Here is a 23,281-nt window from a genome sequence, read left to right on the forward strand (position 1 = left end):
GAATCTGGTTTAAAACTGGCATAGTTAAGTAATTATGCTACTTAAGAGTAGCAAATATTTCTATTTCCACAACTATTAGATACTATCTTCTGCAAATTTAATTCCTTCCCAATTTTTTGGCAGATTCTCATATGGGATTAGATTCAGGTCCTTTTGAGGAAGATTATTCTGCTTGACACCCATTTAAAACTATCTGTTGACTATGCCATTTCCATATACTTGACTGTAGAAGCAATTGCTCATCATTGTGACCCATTCCCGGGGGATACACATCTTCTGAGGAAAAAGGTTCCCAGTGGGTTAGTAGGCTTTTGCAGGAATTCTCCACTGTAATGGTTCACGATTCAAGGTCAGGCTGAAGTGTAAGACACTTGGCACTATGAGAACTAAGTCATCCACAGTTGAATGTACAATGTGTTGGAAAGGCAGATCACTTCAGCTCTTCTTTTTTACTGAGTAGTTTTTAAAAATGACTGTTCTTAGGAAAATGTTAAAATTTCAGCTTGACATTTAGTCTAGATTAGGTTTTCACATTAAAAAAAAAAAAAGCCTTCCATTACTGCGTACAACAAAAACGTGGCACGGGTACCTCTTCCTAAAGACAACTGTACACTTTAGGACTTCACAGGACCCTCAGTACACAAGTAACTACATGTGAAGCTTCTTTTTTGTTTTGTTTATCGAGACAGGGTTTCTCTGTGTAGCTCTTGCTGTCCTGGAACTCACTCTGTAGACCAGGCTGGCCTCGAACTCAGAAATCTGCCTGCCTCTGCCTCCCGAGTGCTGGGATTAAAGGTGTGCGCCACCATGCCCGGCTGTGAAGCCTCTTTCTACATCCACCGGTTATTCTCTTTATGAATTGCCCTATCCATTAAAACACTAGTTGGGGTATAACTCCTATAGGAACTTACTGCTGTCAGTCCAATCGAAGCTACTGCCATCTTCCTTACTGTTACTCTTGCTTCTGCTTTGGTCTGGCTTTGATTTGTGCAATAAGCATCCAGACACTGAAGCCAACTATCTGGAGGTCAAGTCCTGGCGTTACTAAAGCTGTATGACTTAGGATGAGCTATTTGGCTTCCATTGCATGTTTTTTCAACCATAGAAATGAGAGTATTTATATCACAGATACTTTGAGAATTGGTTAACATAAAGTTCTTAAAATGTGAGGCTGAGTTCTTATCAAAGATTGGAAAAGTTGAAACAAAAATGTTACGTTTAAAAGCAAGAGTTTATTGAACAGTACATGGTAAGTTAAATTCTAGCTGGGGACATTTTCCAACAACTTTATGTCTGCCTAAAAAGATCAGCGATTTCCTGTGAGACCATGGTTCTCGTACATGTGGATAGTTACAGTTCTTATTTTTGTTTTTACAGGTTGATGACTGAGGAAAGTGTGATCAGATTTGTCCACAAGGAGATGGGTATAGTTCCAAGCTGGGGTGGTACCAGCCGTCTGGTTGAAATCATTGGCAGCAGACAAGCTCTCAAAGTGTTAAGTGGGACTCTCAAACTGGATTCCAAGGAAGCTTTAAATATAGGCTTGACTGATGAGGTCTTACAGCCCTCAGATGAAACTACGGCTCTAGAACAGGCACAAGAGTGGCTGGAGAAATTTGTCAGTGGGCCTCCACAAGTCATTAGGGGTTTAAAAAAATCTGTCTGCTCTGCCCGAGAACTGTATATAGAGGAGGCGTTACAGAATGAACGAGACGTTTTGGAAACACTGTGGGGTGGACCTGCAAATTTAGAGGCTATTGCTAAGAAAGGAAAGCATACTAAATAGCCTTTAAAATGAGTGTAGTACAGGTGAAGCTGCAGGGGAACATGCATGGAGGTGAGATGATTAGAAATGAGCTGCGGAAGTCATTCAAAGGGGACTGCTAATCTGCGTAGTTGGCTCGGGGGGCCTTCTCCATATTGTAATTCAGTGCTCTGTTGTCTTTCTTATCATTTAACATATACCAATTTCTACATTCCTGTAGTAATTCTTAGCCCAGGCTTATGCTTTGTAACATACTAACTTTTAAGAGAGGGTCTTAAACTTGCTATGTAGCGCCAAGGGTAGACGTGAATTCCTGACACTCCTGCTACCGCCTCCCAAACACTTGTTAATACTGCTGTTTCTGGCTGTTTTGGTCTTTCTTAAGTCGAAATAATTTACAAAAGCAAAGTTAAACAAAATTTAAAATAACTTAATATATCCTTCATAGGAAGCAAAAGGCAGGGAGAGACTAGAGAGGCATGTAAGAAATATTAGTTATTTTCGTGTGTGTGTTCTGTATACATAGGATACTGATGTGAAATGGTTCTTCATTTAAAGAAAAAAAAGGCCCCTCTGTCATGGGAGTTTTTGTTGGCCTTTTCAACCATCTGTCTTCTATTTCAAAAGACCTACTAAACAGTGAAAGCCATTCTACTGGCTATACAAAGTAGCAGAGCATTGGTCTCTGAGATTTTCATGTTAATAGTAAAGCAGTAGTATTGATTTAAAGACTCATGAAGCATCCTTTTCATTTTCACCAGATTTTTGAGCAATACCTAACTTTTTGTGTGGCTATCTTTTAATAACTAAATTTAATAGAAACACATAACCCAAACTTTATGTCCATTCCAGAATTTACTTGTTCCATAAAAACTGTATAAGAATTAACTTCTAACCAGTCTCAACAAGAGGTAAAAGACACTCAAAATAATCACCTTTTTGTTGTTTGTTTTCGCACTCTGTTAACGTGATAATTCGAATACAGGGAATTTAGAAGTGTGTAAATACAGGACCCCACTTTTTAAAGGAAACACAGGCAGATGTGTTTTCTCCGGGACAAATTCTCAATTCTGTGTTCGCCAGTATTTCCTCCCTTGTCAATCCATATAAAGTGGGCTTATTGGTTCTATAACACTATGCTTGTAGCCCAGACAGAAATACCACTGATGGAGCCTGGTAAAGTAAATGTAAATAAATGATATTAGCTGCTTGAGAAATTTAAATCTCACGACCTATGGATCTTTTTCCACATTTGTTTATTCCAAACACAGCGCCCATTGATAGCTTCTCTTTCCTTATTCTCTTCTGAAGAAATCAGACTTACTTCTTGAGTAAGGAACAGTTTGAATAGAATGCAATCAATTCAAACCTCACCTTTAAAAAAGCTCTTTAGCCACAAATACCAAAGTGTCCCCATCCCTTTTCCAGACTCAAACAAATTATTTCTGATAAACTCTAGTATTTATTAAATTATAAAGTTTTTTTAATCAAAAAGAAAAATGCAGACTAAGAGAAACCTCCAAGTACAAGGACAAGACAGCAAATCTTATGGAAGGGAACACCATGAAGTGCGTTACAGATTCTGAAACTTATTAGCTGCAGCTTTACATTTCTATCTCAAGAAGACCAACTATAGTTGTTAATCATCTATTTTAAAATCCCAAATTCACATCAAGCTTCCTGCTCATAATGATATCAAATATCTCACAGGTGCCAAATTTTATTGAAGATTTTATACCAATCCATGCAGAAAAAATAAGTAGTGCAAGAGTCAGATGAGGACCATTAATGCACAGGGACACACTAGCCAAAAGAACTAAAAACTTAAAAAAATACACTATAAACAGATGTCAAGAAAACTGTGTTATACTGAACAGCTCTCAACTATCAACACCCCAGTTCCTCACATTAAATAAATTTCAGCAGAGACATGTTAGACATTTTAATTTCAGGTCTGTCTTTCCCATATCCCTTCCCCCCCAACTCCCACAACGCACTACTAAGGATGAGTATAATGTTACGTGGGCAGAAATTTACAGGTATCCATTTTACCCTTGAGTGTGGTGCGGAAGACATTTGCTTAAACCTCTGTCACTGTGCACTGCCCATCAGGCCTTCTGGATCTGACATTGACACTCATGGTCCCACCCCCTGCAACTGATCGGTCAGTTCCTGATCGGTCTGACTGGTCGGCTACTGTCTGGTTTCCATTTGGAACCAAAGGTCTCTGTTGGGTCAAAGAGTGCTGTGCAACTACCACAGGGGCATCCTCACTATCACTACTGGCATCTGATTCTGTTTCTTCAACGGAGGTATCTGGTACTCTGCCAGAAGATGGCGATTCATGATCTTCTTCTCCTTCACCTCTGTGACTCCGTTCAGCTATGCTGTCTCCACTGAGTTGTAAATGAGCAAAAGAGTCTTCCAAAGAAATGCCTGCATCAGGGGATGGTGTTACAGGGCTGGTTAACTGACCATCAACTGATGTCAGGGGCCTTGTAGAAGATGGCACTGCAAGCTGAACAGAAGCTCCAGTCTGTGCTGATCCACTGTCCGCACCATCAGCAGAACTCTCTCTTGCTAGATTTACAGTATTGGTGTCACAGTCCAGCCTAAGTCCAGCTACTCCCTTCTTTGGTATATCTATTATATCTCGCTTAATCTTCCTGCGACGTCCATGTTCATTTCTCCTATATTGAACCATGTTTTCAAGATCAGCAACATACAGAAATCCAGCAATTAACATTTCCGTGTTCTTTTTACCTTTGGAAAAAGCATCTTCTAGCTCCCGACTAGTGCGCTCATCATACTGCCACCACCCATTCCTTCCTTCATAATACCACGCATATTCACCATTTCCTCTGCTTGCAGCCTTAAGTTCTTCTGGTGACAACAAGGTTGGCTTGTCAAGAAAATCCTCAGGAATCTCTTGTCGACAAAGAGCACATCGCTTCCCAAGCCATGAAGCACCCTTTACACACAGATAACAGAAAACATGCTTACAGGGCAGACTGACAGGGTGAACACATGTTTGTAGACAAATGGCACATTCAGGAACTGTCAGAGAAGGTGCAGTATTGGAACAGGACTCATTTGCCTTCTTATTTGTAGGAAGCATATTTATTGAGTGATCAATTTCACCACAGCCGGCCATCCTATGAGAAGAAAAAAATTGAAATCAGATTTAAACTTTTATTATATTTTAATTTACTAGTCCAGAAAATATTCAGTAAGCCATTCCATGCAAACCACATGCTATATAAGATAGAAAAAAATGAAGAGACCAGCAAATTCAAAGCCGGCTTGGGCTATATAATGCTCCTATTGCAAAAACAAGGGTAGGAAAGGGAAACAAAACAGCAAAAACTAGATATACATAAAAACCTTTTTACATTTGTAGTTCTATGTTGATGCAGGAACCAATGAAAAGTATAGTTATTAGACAAAAAAAAAAAACAAAAAACAAAAATAAACCAAAGCAAATATAGCATCTTAAATACTAAGACAGAATTAAATGCAAACATTTAAAAACATGAAATCTATTACACGTTGGCTTCAGAATCACTATGAAGGGGAATGGGAAAACAGGTTCTTCAAATTATAGCTCCAGACAACAGCAATTTGCAGCCCTCATTTTAATTAGCAATCAGGTGACATTCCTAGATGTTTACTCAAGCCAGTAATTTAGCTCTGAAACAGCACTTATGCCTCAATGCATTCAAAAGACCAATAAGTCATATTATTATCATCCTCCTATGTGCATGTGCCCAAACCATATAATACCCATTACACCTTTCTCAAATCACACATCAATTACTAAATCACCACATATGCCTTTTAATTCAGCCACACTCCTTCCTCAAAAGGCGATTCTGATAATCCAGAATCTCTTAGGATCCTTAAATGGTCAGGCTACCACTTCATCTATCAAGATTTCCTCTTGTCAGGCATCGAGATATCCCCTGAACTTCCTCCAGTGTGATCTGTGTATTCCCACACGACCTTACAAATGTTTACTAACACTTTTTTAAAAAGCAAAACCATGAGTATACCATATTGTAAAACAGAAATTTAAGTTCTATTTTGATTAAGCTCCAATATCTAGATAAAACTTTTTCAATACAAGGTACTTATATATACCCTGTTAATATGAAAAGGTTCTGTCAGGGTACATATCAGTTCTGAGAAAGCACAACAAATAGCCAAATAGTGGATGGCTGTAAGCACCCACAGAGAAAATAATACCATCACTGGACAGTGAAACTAATGCTAAACATGAAATCCAAAAACCCAAGTCTCACTGTCCTTCATTAACTACATGTCTGTTAGTCATTCAGATAAACCAGTAACTTAAATTTCCTTACTTGAAAATTACATAGTTCAGGTTAAAAAAAATGATTTCTAAATTTAGTGTCTACAGTTCTATCAAAGTTCCACATTAATGTAGAAATATAAATATAAAATTTGCTCTGAAGAGAGGGAGGAAAAGATTTGCCAACTTGGAACTTAAAACTTAACACTGATTAAAAATTTTGGAACTCTGATTTATGTAGATGTATGTGTTACATGCAGAGGCCCCTGCGCAGAGGTGAGTTGAAGGCTCCTGGTCACTTGGACCTGGAGTTAATTTCGAGCTTCTAGAAGTGAAGGCAGGGAACTGAACTCTGGTCCCTACAAGGATTGCAAACCATGAACCCCTCCAGTCTGGACACTTAGATCCTTTGCCTTATTAAGTGCCTACTAACACCTACAGGTGCATTATTAACACTGCTGCAGTCTAATGACAGACAGAACACAGAACACATCGATGTGCATGTAGAAAATCACAAACGTGATGTATTGGAAATGTGTTAAGAGTGCTCACTTCGGCAGCACATATACTAAAACTGGAATGATACAGAGAAGAGCAACATGGCCCCTGCTCAAGGATGACAGACAAAATCGTGAAGAGTTCCGTATTTTTTTAAGCGTATAAAGCTTCAACTGTATATAACTCCTGAAGAAATTAATTAAAGCTGAACTTTCCTGTTTAAAAAGAAAGGAAAAAAACGTGTTAAGATAGTAAAAGCAATGAGCAAAGATAAATAGATATAAGTTAGGAAGTCTGAGATGGGCAGGTGGGGGCCTGGATGGTGGAGATTTCAGGCAAACATAAAGTCCTGAATTAAGTAAACCATCAAGGAGATGGAAGTCAGCCTGAAAACAAACATGACTTAATTGTTATTCCATAGATAGAAAACCACAGGTAAAAAGAAAACAGCTGACTGGCCACAGGAAAAAAGACTGAAGAATGGAGTTGACAATCCCATTTGAAATCACGAATCAACTGCTATTTAAATGAGTGACGCCTTTCCCATTTCATTCTGCCATGCTAAACACAGACCATTTCAAACTAAACTATTATAAGGACTTGTACTTTTCATCCTAGATCACTCCAAACTAGGTCCTGTGGCTTTCAAAACGGAAGAAAAGATCCTTTGCCTTTCAATCTTATATCCTATTACTCTGCTTTTTCCTTTAACACTGGTTTCTTAAGAGACACATTTTCAAAATTATACTAATTTGTAAATTAGACTGAACTCAAAGGAAAGGACACATACAGTACCTATGGAGAGTAGTGGCAGATACTTATTGTATATATTATTTTTCAACCTTTAATGATAGTATCAAGCCCCCTTTCCAGAAATTTTATACTATAGGAATCAGTAAAGTATAACTTTTAACTCATTCAAAATAAATTAAGCAAATACAACTTAATGTATTTCTCAGTCTAGGAGCTTCAAATTATTTTGTCATGCTTTTAAAGATCTAATTTGAAACAAAGGAGTTTAAAAGTATAAACATATACCTGTTAAGTTCTCAATACCCAACACCATCTATCTCTCCTTGCCTAACCCAAATGAACTGACCATGCACACCTTTTGTTACGGTCTGAAAAATCTTCATTCTTTGAAATTCAAATCAAAGAAATTAATTTTAATGAAATTCCTTTTCCCGTGTTTGTGTGTGCACACATGTAAACTCATGCATGTGGTCTTGTGCACAAAGAGACACAAGGTTGGCTTCATACATCTTTTTCAATTGCTATCCACCTATTCATTGAGGCAGTGTCTCTGAACAAAACTACAGCTCACCATTATGGCTTGTCTGGCTAGCCAGCTTGCTCTGGAGATGTTGTCTCTGCCTTCCAAGTGCTAGAATTACAAGCTTACTCATCCTGCATTTTTGTGGGTGCCAAGGAACCGAACTATGGTCCTTACATTTGTACAGCAAACACTTATGAGCTGAGCACAAGAACATGAGTACAAAGAAGGTTACTTGTAGGGAGGGGACACATTAAATGTATAACATGTACTTTGTAAGAAGTGTGCAAAAAATTACCCTCCATGAGTTCAGATACTTATTCTCACTGCTAATAGGTCTTAAACAGATTTAGCTCACAATCGTATTAAGAATGTGATGGAATCTCATTTAAAAGGTTAAAATTGGTCTCCATATATAACCATCAAGTTACAAATCAGCAACACATAAACATGTTCTCAAAAACATGGAAATAAGTAGCAAGAGCAGGAAAAACAGGTACAAAACCTTGGGTTACCCAACACTTCAAATAATAAGCAACTTGTAAGAGATTTCAAAAATGCCCAGAGGAAGACAGGAAACAGACATCCCCACCAAAGGCAAGAGGGATGTCAGGCAAAGCAAGTAAAAACAGAAACCCCTAAGCTATGCTGCGTAGCTCCACTCACTGATTCTGCTTTGACTGCCAGACATCACCAAGTTTCTTCCCAGTAACTTAGCCATCTTTATCTCCTGTTGCCCCAAAGAGGGTTATGAGATTTCCTCACCCCTCTTAGTTACGAAACACTGTTATCACTGATCAATTACACAGCCAAAGAATCATTGGCAAAACAGCTGTGCTTGCACTCTGCCTCAAGTACAAGATGGGGTTCTGCCAGCCATTTGCAAAACCCCTTAGATTTTGTAATCAGCACCACACTCTAACTTCTTGAGAACTCTGACTAGCAACTCAAATGACCTCCTTTACCTTAATAAATTGAACCCATTCTTTTTCTAAAACCTTATGCTTTTCATTTGGATTTTAGCACATTCTCAATTCACCCCAAGTTTTTTTTCCCTTTTCTCTATTACCCCCTCAATATCAGTACTCTTTCAAGACCCTGTAGGTATTCCCTGTTGTATACATTATAGCTTGGTCAGTATTCTGAGTATCTCATTGATGGGTCTGTGTGACTTCTCGCACCTTATATCTGGAAATGCTCCACCTCAGACCTGTATTTCTGATTCAGTATTCCAAAATTCCACCTCAAAATTCTCTAGGCACTTGAACTTTAATGTGACTGAAAACAAACTTTCTGCTCCCTAAATCCTGTATTTTTTTTTCCCTTTCCACCTTGGATAAATTACCATTATTAGTGCTCACATAACCCCTAGCCACAACTCCTTAAGAGTCTGCCTTTTCATTCCAAAACCTGTAAACTTAATTCCTGACCCTTAGCTACCTACCTCTTGAACAAAATAGAAACCTTCCAATAGACTTCAGTCTTCTCTCTCCCTAGTTTCGCCTCTGCTCAGTCATGCTTATTTTTCATCTCTCAACCTTTAAGAGTTTCCTCCTATATACATAATCCAATTTTATGCTTGGGAACCAAGCATAAAATTGCACTAAAACAGTTAAAATCTTAGTTATACCATTTTCCTTTATGTTAACACTTGCCAAAATTGCCTAACAATAGGAATTAACTAATATGCTCTTTCTGAGCCCAGGGGTTTGGATTTGGGTTCAATAGTCTGTCTTTTTAAATAAGTGCCCATTGACTGATGTTGGTATAGATGCCACAGTAGAAAGAGAAACTCTCCAAGATGCTAAGACTTCATTTCCCAAAGGAGCAGAGGGTTCAGCCTTCTTGGAAAAGACTGACCCGAGCTAGCTCACTCCAGTCATTTTATTCAAACCTTACACAAAGTTTATCAGTGCTGGGAAAAGTTCCAACTACCGAAGTTATCTTGCCCTTGCTGCCTAATAGAGCTGACAACCCACACAAACCCCAGTCTCTTGACCATGGCTAGCCATAATCAAAAGTAAGGAGTCCAGGTTTGCCAGGATAAGGCTAAGATCTGTGCAGCTGCAAGCTCTCACGTAGCACCAAGTGCAGATTTTCCAGGGAGACAACATTTCCTCAAGGTTCAAACAGTCTCAAAACAATTTCTCAGCCTCTGCTGATTAGTGCAATCATAGCAAAGGCTTTGCTGAAATTCAATTTTATGATTAAATTCAGCAACCCAAGGAAAATACACACCAGGTACCTGGTAATACACTAAGTATTAAATAAACATTCATTCTTTTGACTCTGATGGCTCTTTCTTCGTCTTTACTCTTATATATATTCTATCAGTTCTTGATACTCTGAAGCACCTGAACGTTAGGCATCTGTACCCTTTCCTGTCTTCTTCCCTCTCGGTTCTTTACATATTAATTTCTTCTTCTCAGCTCCAAAAGCATCTGACTGTTATCTCAAATTGGCACCTGTACTACCATTTATTTGGTAACATATTTGTCAAATCTCATTTACTAAGCTATAGTAAATTCTCTGGTGAAAATGGTGTACAAACATACAAGATTAACCCTACCTGTACAGCACACACATAGGTGGAAGGAGGCATCTGCCTCAGCTGTAGGGAGTTTGTCTAGCAAGCAAAAGGCCAAGGTCCGAATGTGATCTCCATTTAGGTGTGAGTTGGGTGTGGAGTATGCAATACACAAAATTCACTGGTTCCAATATAAAGAAAGCGAATTATGGCAGCATTTTCTCTTACCCAATTCTCAACACTGACTTAGAATGATACAGTTATACTTTTAATGGCAGAGTTATTACACTGAAAAAGGGGGTAACAAACTAGTTTGTGTCCACCTTGGAGACTATGAAATAGTACCTGCAGAAGTTGCTCTGGTCCAGGAATCTGAACCCTGTAATGAACAAGACTGAAAGGCAACAAGGTTTCATTTCCCATGATCTAAAACTACCATGCTGATTGTAGGACATATTTCATGACTATAATGAACTTTAATATGATCAGGTTCAAGGCTGTAGAACCCCTGACGGCATATTACACAAAGCCTAGATGACAGAAAAACACAACTAATGAAAATATAAATTAAACCAATTGATATGAATAAAAATGATGTCATTTCTAAATCTAAACACAAATGTAATAGTATGAAAAAAAAATCTTTAAATTTCATGAAACAAACTTTTAGTGATTAGTTCCAAACTCCAGAAATCTTTCTCATCTTAATAAAATCTGAAATATCTTACCTTGGTTATTTAAGTAAATTTCTATGCAAAGCAAAGGTAGAAAACACAGGCCTCCAGATTTTTAGACTAATCATAGTATCTCTATGTGGAAACTTAGAAATCTTGATTGTAATCATTTAGTATGCATAGGACTGTTTTCTCTATAAAGCAATGGGAAGTCAATAAAAATTCATTTTGCACAATTAAAACTAAACACAGCATTTTCTCTGCGTTTATCCTACTCACTCCATTGGCTTCAGCGAAGCTGTGATGCTCTAGAGGCTATTCTTACATTCCCATCACAGATCCCACAGGCGCCGGTCACGAGAATAAAGCATCTTCTTCACCAGCTGTCAGCTAATTTGCAGTGTTCTCTCTCGTGCTGCTGGTTCATTCTCTGTGCTGCAAAAGACAAACAGTCTCTCTAGCAATCCCTCCACACACTAAGGTCAACAGAATTACTTAAGTATGACGGTTTAACTAAATATACTGACAATTTGTATTTTAAAATAAAATTGAAGACAAGGAACAAGGTTGCTCTCTTTCACCACTGCTATTAACACAATGGAGGATCTAGCAGACAAGTTAGACTGAAGAAATGATAGCGCTGTACAAAGTAACAGAATAAGATTTTAAAATACATTTTCACCTTTGCTGATAGAAAATGAAAATAAACCAATTTCTCTATAGGGAGAAGAAGTTGAATAACCAAGTTAAACAAAGTTGTAGATTGTAAGTCACACACACGTACACACACACCACGCACTTCAAGCAATCACCCAACAGAAAACACACCAGTAATAGCAGTCAACAAAATGGGAATTAAAGAAAAAGACCATTGAAAGTAATACATTTGTTTTGGACTGACTTAACCAAAGCTTCTGAAAAAAAACAACAAAATATTAGTGAAGACAAATATTCCTCAGACTGGTCTATAGACTGAATAAATTCCTATTAAAATCTTACTATCCTTTTTGCATAAATAGAAAAGTTAGTCCTTAAATTCAAGGAATCTTGAGAAATAAGAGTGAAGTTCAACAACTGCCACCTCTCAATGTCATAATTTACTACAAAACTGAAATACGACGATACTTTGGTATGGAATTATGCATAGACAAATACATCCATAAAATAAAAATATGAACCAAGAAAACACATGGCTCAGTAGGTAAGAGCACTACTGGTTTTTTTGCAGAGGTTCCTGGTTTGGGATGGGGCTCAGCACCCACACAACAGCTCACAACTACCTAGTCTGTCAGTTATATGAACTCTAATACCCTCTTTTGGCCTCCACAGGCTGTTACATGTATACAATATACATAAACTTATATAAGCACATACTCATAAAAATATGTAAATAAATATTTTCACCAAATTTAGAAATAAACATATTTCTGTTCAAATGATCTTTAGGAAAGTGTATCAAGTCTATTCAATAGGGGAAGAGTATTTCCTCAAGAAATACTGGGATAACCTGATTTAGACATGCAACCAAGTCAAGCCACACTTCACAAAACATCTAAAAATTAACTCAAAGGGATCAATGACTAAATTATCATAATCAAATCCTTAAAATGTTAGAAGCCAATAGAATGCAAACTCTTTAAGCACTGGCATACACAACACCAATAGCATAGAGAACAAAGGGATATATAAATTGGACCTCATCAGAATATAAAGAACATTTGACAACTTATAAAAAGGAAGAACAGATTTGAAAATCAAGACTTAATTTTCAGACTACTTAACTCTTACAACTCAATGAAAAAAACAAAAATAAAAAACAAGCTTGAGAAATCATTTTTTAGAAGAAAATGACCAATGAGCACATGAAAAGGTATTCAGTCTTGGTAGTCATTAGGAAAATGTAAATCAGACCCACAGCAACGTATCTACCAGGAGAGCTATATTTTTTTACAAAGTGAAAATAAGCATGTGGCTGAGGATGCAGTAAAATCAGACCTTTCGTGACTGCTAGTACAAGTATAATACAATGTCACCTCTGAGGGTCCTTGGTAATTGCTATATACCCAAGCAATTCCACTTCTAGATCTATACCAAAAGAAAACTAGTACTCACAGACTTTCATACACCAAACTTCATAACAGAATTACAGTGGAAAGATGGGATACAAGTGTCTCTGCAGATAAATGGGTAAAGGAAACATGGCATTGCAGTATTCAGAACAAAAGAATGAAGTTTGTCCAATATAGATGCAACCTGGAAACATCTTTATAAAGTCACATGAGCCAGACACAAAGGGAGAAATACTATATTTAGGCCTGCATGAATAGACTACTTCATAGAGACCAACTTAAGGGGTGACCAGAGAGCAAGAAGAGAGAGCAGGGAGCTCCTGCCTCACTCAGACGTACATAGTTTCTGCCTGGAATATGAAATATTTCCAGAGATACATAGTAAGGATGACTCTCCAACATTGTTGATAAAATTAGCTATGTTGAGTGTACATTTACAAATGGTTAAAGAGTTATGTTTTATTTCTTATAATTCTACTACAACACATGCTTTAAGTAAAATAGTCAAGTTCTGTATGAACCCAAAGTGGCAACAAAATGTCAATAGCCCATTCTTAATACTGAGCATCACTGCCTTCCTACACAGGTGCTATTAGCACATTAACTAATGGATGCTGTTATTTATTTTACTACCTTTATGGCAACTTTTTCTCAAGCTACCTCCTGTCCAAGGAATCACAAAGCACCATCAGCCTCTAGTTGTTGCCATATAGTATTCCTTCCTGCAGTTTGCCTACTTCAAGAGGCACATCATTCCATGTAAAACTTACTTAACATCATGCACAGGATCACTAAAGCACTGACCAATGTAAATCTCAGTAAATCTGAGAGAGGAGAGCTGTGGATTCTGTTTCAGTTCCATAAGGCTCTCAAGGTTGGCAACTCTTTGGCTAGCCTATTATCTAAGGTTCTGATAGCCACAAGTAAATGCAGCACCTGAGGCCTCTAGGAAAGGTGTTTCCCTTTACTCTGGCTTTAGATAACATGGCTGCCACTATTCCATTCTTCCTAACAGCTTTTATACTCTGTCTTTGTGGTGGGAAAAAGTTCAGTTGTATCACACAGGATTATCAATCCCTCCCACATCCTACTCAGACACTGCCCATTTTCTCACAATGCCATCTGCAGGTCAGAGGGAAACATTCTATTGTCTCAACATGGCTTCCTTTGAGACTCTACCACTGGCTGTGCTGACTTCATCATTTCACTCCATATCATCCTCTTCATGCCATCTTATAGCAGCCCCACACACCTACTTAACTGTCTCTGAGAATGAATAGCCCGGCTTCTCAGATGTCCTTAAACCATGCTCCAATATTCATTTATTAGAAACAAGAACATAACTTCTTTAAAGTATGCATTTTGGGGCCCTCCCACTGTAGATTCTAGGCTAGCGATATTGATAAGTCTTAAAAAACATAAAACTGCCCTTTATTTTCATCTTCTAAACTCCCAAATTCAAATCACTTTACTTCCTCTCAGCAATAAAGTGCCACTTGGCATTGTCATCTAAAACAAGTCCCAATCCCATTCTCAGACGGTAAGTGCTGGCCCTTCCAGATCATTTCCCATTCCCACACCTGCTCTTTAGTATGGAGACGTCTGGCTACTTCCCCATCTTCCTTCCTTTATACAGTTCCTGATGTCATTTCCTTTCCTGGCCAATCTAGAATCATCTGAAAGTTCTTCCCTAACAAAACCCCTGTTTTCACCTCCTTTAAGCACCTACCTCTGCTGAACCTTGCAATGTGTCATTTCAGTTTCCATGCCTTAGCCACTTAATGGTCAGAGAAAATGAGAAGACATTATTACTAACTTCTCTGGCCCTACATACTGCCATACCAAATACTGTCATCTTGCATACTGGACAGACTGGGAATTTCCTATGGACTACTGTGTGACCAGCCTTGAGTTCATTCGTGAAGTCTTTGAGTAATGAGTAATACATTGGAAAAAATGGACCATGGTCTTCCTAAACTAGAAGCCAAACCTAAGTTCTCCAGTCTATTCAATAAAGGCAAATTCCTCAGGAAAACGAAGGCTTTAGGTAGGTCTCTGAATCTAAATAAGTCCCTCTTATTTATCCTTGGCAACCAGCCTTCCACATTATACCAAAGGTATACCAAGTTCTCAATGCTCCAAAAAGCTCTTGATAATTCTGTATATCCTCCTGCCTTTAAAAGTCTTCCTCTTTTATAGTTTATAAAATGCCCAATGATGTTCACTGCACTGCAGAGGAATGGTCACTCAAACTATTTCCCTCTTCTGTATTTTATGTATTTTTCTACTATTGAATGAGTATTGGCATTATTAATTTATGCACTGACTTTTTTCACAGAATCATGAGGACCTGACAAATGTTATATCTTTAAATGGCTGGTAAACTGCCAATCGAGTTATGTTGATTTCAACTGCTTTGTTTAAGTACCACAATACTTACGTCACAAAATACCTGAGTTTCCTCTGAGAGGAAGACGCTCTTCTGGAAACTACCAAATACATAAAGTTAGAGAATCCTTTAAAGAACCTACAATGTAACTGAGCACTAGAGCTACAGCTTGAGAATCTGTCATCTTTCTATCTTTTAGCAAGCACAAAATCCATCTGGCTAATGACTACTTAAGGATTGTCCAGAATGCAGATAAAACCCCAAGAATAAGGTAAAGTTCTTGCCTATAAAATTCTTTTTATAAGAAATGTGTACCCAATTTTTCCTCACACTGAAATACAGTGAAAAAAAATTTTGTTCCTATTTTTAGTTCTCCTTCTTCCATGCATTTACTTACGTACTGCTTCTCTTTAATAAATAACAACTGTTCCTGCCTATTCACTTACCTATCTTGTCCATAAATATTTAATCTCTACAACTGGTTTGTACTTAAATATCAAAGCAAACAGAAACAAAGAAGTTTCGAAATAACCCATATAAATCTTTAAGAACACCTGCATTTTGGACCAGTCCATCCTTAGAACTGTTTTATTCCAGTTATACAAAAATCTTTGGTGCTCATAGACAAACTTTATCAAAGTATTCCATCAACAAAGCAGACTGCAGCTATCTGGGGATAACTTTACAAATGTAAGCAAGATGGAAACAATGTCTCTGTGAGGGCATTGTGCATATATTCTCTAAAACCTTGCAGGTTATGGTGACTTTTCCAATTTCTATATCTCACAGAATTTTCTAAGTTGAGACAAAATGGATTAATAGTCCATTAATCCAGCTACATTAAAAAAACTGAAAAATAGTCATATTTTATTACTTTAAAATTGTAACCACTGAAGAAATTTAAATCATAATTACTTGACTACATTAATACCTAATATAAATATTAGGGTTGATAATGTAAACAATTAGGATTAATTTTAAGCCAGCCAAACTTTTTAAAGATCCACCGTCCCTAGATAATAAACTTGAATAAAATATTGTTTCTTTAAGGAAAAAAAAAGGCGAATCAAAGAAAAAAGATGAACATATCACAATAGAAATAAAAATATAAATGTCAAATTATATACAGTTGGACATTTTCTGCTTATCCTATTTAAAGTTAAGGTGTAATGAAATAAGAGTTACTCAAACAGAATACACTATATAGAAAACATATCAATAGGGGGACTACAAACCTTATTATGTGTATCTGTTTACTTACATATGTCTCTATTATAAACACAAGAAAAATGAGTAGGGGTCAGATGGGATTTAACAAACACATCTTAAAACTTCTTAAGAAAGATTCCCAAATTCACAAGTATGTAACTGTTACAATGTGTCAATTTTTATACTTCATCATCAAATCAGTTTTAAAAGTCTAAGTTAAGCTTGGAAATAAGTGTTCTGTCAAAACCCAGTTCAGTTAAGTGGGGTTCCATACTTTTGAGGGATCTTCTTGCCTTGTGTATGACTGCCCTTAAGAAGCCCCATCCTGTGACTCTATTTACTTTTGTCTCCGTCCTTATACTTAAGTGTAAGGCTTTAAATTCCTTCTCTGCAAAGTGGGCGTTGTATTGATTTCATTAACTCATGAGATACAAATGTCAATTTATATTTATATGTAATACATGTATTCTCATCTAACAGATGTTTCAGGCTGGCAGACATTCTATAAATAAGAAAGTCCTCTTATTAACTGGTGAGTGACCTTTGCCAAGTTATCCCTATGCTTTTGTTACTTTGCTCTAGCCAGCCTCTGTAATTGGACAACTCCAAACATTTTAATTAGCAGGCCTTTAACAACAGGCTTTGTATTAACTAACTAGAAAGGTAAATGAGAGTATACAAAGAAGCAAAGGAAGCTGTAGACTAGTGTAAACAGTGTGTATGCTCAAAAAGACTGTTTCTAATCCACCCAGCAGTTACCCAAGTTCAGACTCTGTGATCAAGAAGGCAACCAAGCAAGGAGGTAGAAAAGACTCGGATCTTCCATCTCTCATACTGATAGGGAAATGTGATAAGTCCTTCAAACTCATATATGGCTGACAGAAAATATGTTTTAAACAGATGGATATGAAAAATTCTTCCTATTATTTTCTTCTTCAAAGTCAAGGAATCATGTTGGATCCAAAAAATAAAACAAAACAAACCCTCCAACAGTTTCAAAGTGGCACTTTTACTAAATGGCATGTCTCCTACAAAAAAAAAAAAATCATTTATGTTTGCATTCCTGTTATCTAATGAACAGTTATTTGGGACATTTCCCCATGACTACAATTCGACTCAGTTCTTAAACAGCACAAAACAGAAACTTTCAAACGTTTAATAACAGGGTTTTCATTCTTTCCCCATTACACACGCCCAATTAAGACATAAATAAACTCTATGATATCCAAGACCCAAGCAAACATATCCAAAACTCCATCTTTACTGTAGCAGTTACTCTTGAGTTTTCTCTAAAATGAGATTTACTTCACCTATTTTCAAGTGTTTCTACAGCTCCCAGACGCTTTTCACGCTCTGCTAGTATGTGTGGGTCGTTTTCTTAATTTGTTCTTTAATATGCCATGTTCTTTAAAAGTCTAATGATACAGATCATTTATTGTTATGTTCTACGCATTCAACTTCTATGACAATACGTGCCTTTCAATGCCCAAGCTCCAGGTGCACATCTAGTTTGCAAAAGAACACACACACACACACACACACATACACAGATAAAATGTAGTTGTCAGAATGCGTGTGCTAACTTACAGTGGGGAAACATCTTACCTAATTATAGAGGACGGTTCCATTTCCACATCCTCAAAAACAATGTCACATAGCCCTTTCTCTTTAAAAAAAAAAAAAAAAAAAAGTCCAGAAAATAAGACAGTGACAACAATGGGGATCCCGTGCGCTCTCAGATGGGGTGGAGGGTTAAGGAGAAAACTCCACATCCAGCAAGCAGAACAAAGCGACTGCCGGAGCTCTCAAGATGCACCCGGCTTGGGAGGCCCAACTGGTATCCCGACACCTCAGGCTGGTTTCGGGTTTGGGGAGCCATCAAAACAAGAACGCTCGGCGGCTTCCGCCAGCGCGAGGAGGAGGGGACGACTCCGGGCACTGGGCAAGACCCAGAGGCACAGCCGCGGCGGCGGCGGCGGCGGCAGGGCAGGCGGAAGATAGCATGCAGCCCGTGGCCGACTGAGGCCCGGTCGAGCCCGCTGGAGCTGCCCGCAGCCTGGCCTGCCTGCGCAGTAATGGCCGGGGCCGCGCCCGTCACAGTCCGGGCTGCGCCAGCTCGGCCTCCCTCCGCGCGCCCGTCCGGGCCGCGCTGGCCAAGGGCGTCCCCGTCCTACCGGCCCCCGACCCGCCGCCGCCCGCCGCGGACTCCGAGCGCCGCCTCGCAGCCAACGAAGCCGCAGTGCCCCGCCGAGGCCCGCAGCCCACGGCCCCCCGCGCTCCTCACCGGTCCGGCCCGGAGCCCACCTCTCGGCCGCCGCCGCAGCCACCTCGCAGTCTTTTCTCCTCCGCTTCGGAGCCCGCAGCGGACGGGGACGCGCGCGGCCGTCACGTGACCGCCCGGCGCTCAAGGGGCGGGGCCGCGCCGGCGGAAGCCACGCCCCCTCACCGTGATCCCGCGCGCGGCGGCCCTGGCTGGCGGTCCCCACGCTGGCTGCTGCTCTTCTCTGTCCCTTGCTGCGACCGGGCTGCTCCTTGTCCCTGTTCCGGTCCTCCCTCACCCTCTGCGTGGCGCATCTTGTGGCCTCCTGGTTCTGAACTGGTGGAGGTCCATCTAGGTGGCTTGTGGGAGGAAGCTAGACCTTCAGTACCAGGAAGAAGAGCCTTTCCAAAACTCAGCCTTGGGTCAAGTCCTATGTTTCCTTTGGCCGTGCCCTTGGAGAGACTACCGCTTGTTCCTTATACAAAAAAGGCACAAGAAAAGTCACGGCGTGGACTGGATGGTCCCCGAGATGCTCCAATTTATTCACCTCACAAATGGCCAGATATGTAATGGGAGAGGGGGTGTGCTGGGGTGTCTTTTAAACCCTAACAGCATAGGAAGCTAGAAGAAGAAATCGTCCCGCGAATCTAGAATAAATTTCATGGGTTAGTTTTATGGCAAGCATATGGTGTTACACATCAAAATCTAGTCCTTGTTCATTTTAACCGGCACATGATCTTTTTCAGAACAGTTTTCTCTACTTGAAGTTGCACAAAATGGACCAGAGAACCTTTTCACCTTTGAAAGTATTTCCGCATTCTGTAACTGTTTGCATTGTGCTTGCAACAATGTTGCATTTTGAGGTTACATCCACTGTTTGAATTCAGGACTGAAAAATGTACTGTGCACCTATTTATAGGGTTTCAAGGCCACTGATCCAAAGGAAGAGCTCATCTGCTTAACATTAATAGCTGTAAATCCAGAGCATGGGTTCGGGTTATTCATTCAGTTGTTATAGGAAATATTATATGAACTTTTATAGCCTGAAGAGAAAAGGTTGTACATCAATGTACGTTGAAAGGGATAAGACATTGAATAGGTGAGTCGATGTGAGCAAGCATGTGGGTCTATTTCATAGGCTTCAGATGTTAAAATATTCTTAATTTCAAAGGGATCTAGCGGTAGGAGGCTGATTCACCTTACTTGAGGATCTGGGTTCAATCCCTAGTACCATTGAGGGAAGGGGTTGGGGGGATTAAAAATGTTGATGGAAGCTACTGGCTAGCTAGGTTTCAACAGTGCATACCAAACAGTAACAAAGATGTTAGGCCAGAAGATACAGGAATTTGTAGCAAATGGTTACTGTGGCAACTATGGGCTATGGGGGAGGAGGGACACAAATATATGTTCTTGTATGCAGCATTCTCCTGGACCACTGTTAGAAAGTTTAGCCAGCCATTCAGTCCACAGGATCTTCCACACAATTGTGGCTTCTTTAGGGAAACAGGTACACTGTGTGTAAATGTCTCTTGGTATCAGCTATTTCAATACATTTTCTTCTAAGTAATACTATTTTTATAACTTTAATTAATGTACAGATATTGAGAAACATGCCATCTTAGCTTAGTTCCCTATCATGTCATTTTATTTTTAATTCCAGTGGTATACAATATATGTATATAATAGTAGCAAAGTAATAGCAAAATTTTGACCTGTTCTTCAAGATTCAAGTTTGAAGAAACAATAGCAGTAATACCAATACAATATTCTGAGAGGGCTCATCTACTCCCTACAATAATCCAATGTCATCCTTTGCTATTCCCATTTTACAGATCTAACACACAACTGGGGTTTGAATTCAGGTAGAGATTCTATGAAGATTTATTTCTGGGTTAGGAAATTTTCCATAAAGAAAGTCCTGTTTGAGAGAGCAAAAATCAGACAGATCATAAATATCTTGCCTAGCCCCTACGTCTATTAGGGAAAAGCTTTTTTATGTTGTCCTTCAGTCTCCCTGGGTGCATAAGAGGCGCGGAATATCTAAGTGCCTGGAGTCTTATTTTGTCTGCTTACTGAAAAACCTGAGACAGACATGAAGTATCAGAAACCTAATAAAATTCTCTCTCAGATTCAGCCCTTTCCCACAACCATGTCAAAACATGCTTCTGTATCTTTGTTCCAACCCATCTTTAGTTTCTTCCTCTTTTGCTGCATATACACTTTGCAAATAATTTCTTCGCTGCCTCTTTCCATCTTCAAAATACACTCAGGATCCTACTACGTTTTATGCTGACTTCTAAACCAAACCTAAGTGAGGTCATATCATACTTCTGAATACACATATACAACCACCTTTGGCTTACCAACACAAAGACAAATCAAAAGTCCCCCTTTTGTGTGTCACCCTACTTTATGATCTCCCATACCTCTTAATCCACTTTCTGTTCCTACAACACCCCTACTCAAACTCTCTGCACATTCTTTGCTGAGAGTTCCCCTCTTTTGATCACTCCCATAATGCATTCTGCGTTCTCCCTCTCCGTCTCCCCCTTCTCTCTCTCTCTCTCTCTCTCTCTCTCTCTCTGTGTGTGTGTGTGTGTGTGTGTGTGTGTGTGTGTGTGTATGTGTGTGTGTGCGCGCGCTCAAATACCTTTGCATTCCTCTCCCTGCCTCTGTTTTAAATTTTCATATCACTCACTATCATTTCTTATTCTCCTTTCCATTTTCTCTCATACGTACAGCAGTGTAATGGATGTTATGTTTAACTCACCCAAATTCTTTGCATTCTCCTCTGGGCCAAAGCATAGAACTCAAAAGAGTGAGACTTTGTGATCTAATTTGTATGGCATGTTAGTTAATCTTTTCAACTTCCTGGGATTTTGAATCAACATGGAAATAAATCTCTGGGCATACCTATCTGGATTATCTAGATTAGATTAATTAAAGTGGGAAGATTTGTCCTAAATGTGGGTAGTACCATTCCATGAGCAAGGGTCATGCTTAGTCTGAATACAAAGAGATTCAAGCACCAGCAGTCACAGTATCTGCCTCTTGCTTGTGGATACAATGTGATCAGCCACGTTCAGCTCCAGCTACTGTTACTTCCCAGCCTGCTGACTATACCCTAGAACTGTGAGCCAAAACCAACTTTCTAAAAAAAAAAAAAAAAAGCTTTTTTGTTAATTTTTGTTAAGGTGTTTTATCACAGTAACAGGAGAAATATCAAATACATATAACAATTGCAGGAATAGTGGGTGCCATTATTTAGACAAGTTTCCCACAAAAGCAACAAATGATTCAATGAATACAAGTATGCCCACAAGAAAATGTATGTATGTAAGTATGCATATACTCATTGACGTGCTGAATAATAAAATATAAAAAATAATAAAAGAAAAAGGTGAACTCATTCTTTGTCAGTAATTGTAGATGCAGACAATCACTGAGTTTATAAAGTACTATTTACTACACATCCACTTCCTGAAAGATATTTCAGGCATTCAGATGAATGCCCACCTTTGCATAATACAAAATGACAATTTTTCCAACATGATCAGGAGTATTTTTAAAGGACTTACCTCCCAGTCAGGATTAAAGGCGGAAGCATTCAGATTAGTTACTTGAAGAATGAAAGTAAACCCTAACAGATGCAAGACATTTCCATGACAATGTTCTGGTACTGGCATCCTGGTTTGTGTCACTGAATTAAAGATAAAGGGGTTGCAGCCAGCTTCTAGGAAGAGCCTGTGTTTGGAATTTACTTCTTCATGCCAGTTCATAAAAGACTCTCATGGATACCAACATCTTCAGGTTGTCATTCTACTGGATATCGTCCTCTCTAAGGCTCTAAGGGTCAGATTTTCATACATTGCTTGTTTAACTGAAGAATAAAAAAATAATTGATTTTCTCAAAGACATATAAAATGAGCATGATAAAATTATGTACATTGCAGTGGAATGCATGTGGAAAGCAATGGTTTTAGAAGCTTTACTGAACCCTAGAACCTCTTCTGACACTTGCAGAGGATCTACAAAGGGAAGTTTTTCTTAATAACACAGAGACTGTAGTGGCCTTGTTCAAATATCCAGTGTTTCCCAGCATGTACAAAATATAGGATGGAGCTAAATAATAAATGTATGTAGATAATAAAAAAAATAAATAGATGCAGATGTGAGAATTTAACTGTTTCTATTAGGTGAGGCATGAAAGACATTTGGAAAATGTAAAATAGTGCCACTCTTCTCATCCAATTATCATTATTTTGAAAATAAACTTATTTTTGTAGCATGCTATTTATATACTTA

General features: G+C 38.7%; 3 protein-coding genes and 1 non-coding gene across 10 annotated transcripts in view; 3 read left to right on the top strand and 1 right to left on the bottom strand.

Annotated features, from left to right (window-relative positions):
- Echdc1 (enoyl Coenzyme A hydratase domain containing 1) overlaps positions 1-3,698 on the top strand; it is a 48,518-nt gene extending 44,820 nt beyond the window's left edge. For 2 of the 3 annotated variants that reach the window (NM_001110195.1, NM_025855.4), the window contains exon 6: positions 1,378-3,698. In NM_001110195.1, the coding sequence (NP_001103665.1) occupies positions 1,378-1,786 (409 nt within the window). In that variant the 3' untranslated portion in view covers positions 1,787-3,698. The remainder of the gene's footprint in view (positions 1-1,377) is intronic. The other variant, XM_006512797.4, reaches the window with a different exon arrangement.
- On the bottom strand, positions 1,213-19,479 carry Rnf146 (ring finger protein 146). Of its 5 annotated transcripts, none has more exons than NM_001110198.1 (4): positions 19,021-19,479; positions 18,322-18,382; positions 11,329-11,484; positions 1,213-4,920 (listed from the first exon to the last, which is right to left on the bottom strand). In NM_001110198.1, exons 3-4 carry the CDS (start codon positions 11,331-11,333, stop codon positions 3,846-3,848), a joined length of 1,080 nt encoding a protein of 359 aa, NP_001103668.1. In that variant the 5' UTR covers positions 11,334-11,484; positions 18,322-18,382; positions 19,021-19,479; the 3' UTR covers positions 1,213-3,845. The 5 variants fall into 5 exon arrangements, with proteins under 5 accessions (NP_001103668.1, NP_001103667.1, NP_080794.2 ...); NM_001110197.1 differs by having other exon boundaries at positions 19,001-19,479; NM_026518.4 differs by lacking the exon at positions 18,322-18,382.
- On the top strand, positions 6,622-6,728 carry Gm25596. Its single transcript, XR_003949157.1, has one exon. It is a non-coding gene; the product is annotated as a U6 spliceosomal RNA (small nuclear RNA).
- Positions 18,433-19,660, top strand: Gm30698 (predicted gene, 30698). The gene is made up of 2 exons (XM_030245425.1): positions 18,433-18,706; positions 18,741-19,660. The coding sequence occupies exons 1-2, from the start codon at positions 18,433-18,435 to the stop codon at positions 19,544-19,546; spliced, it is 1,080 nt and encodes a 359-aa protein (XP_030101285.1). The 3' UTR covers positions 19,547-19,660.
- The last annotated feature ends 3,621 nt before the right edge of the window (positions 19,661-23,281 follow it).

The sequence above is a fragment of the Mus musculus genome, chromosome 10 (assembly GCF_000001635.26).
Source record: "Mus musculus strain C57BL/6J chromosome 10, GRCm38.p6 C57BL/6J".
In the NCBI taxonomy this organism is placed as follows: Eukaryota; Metazoa; Chordata; class Mammalia; order Rodentia; family Muridae; genus Mus; species Mus musculus.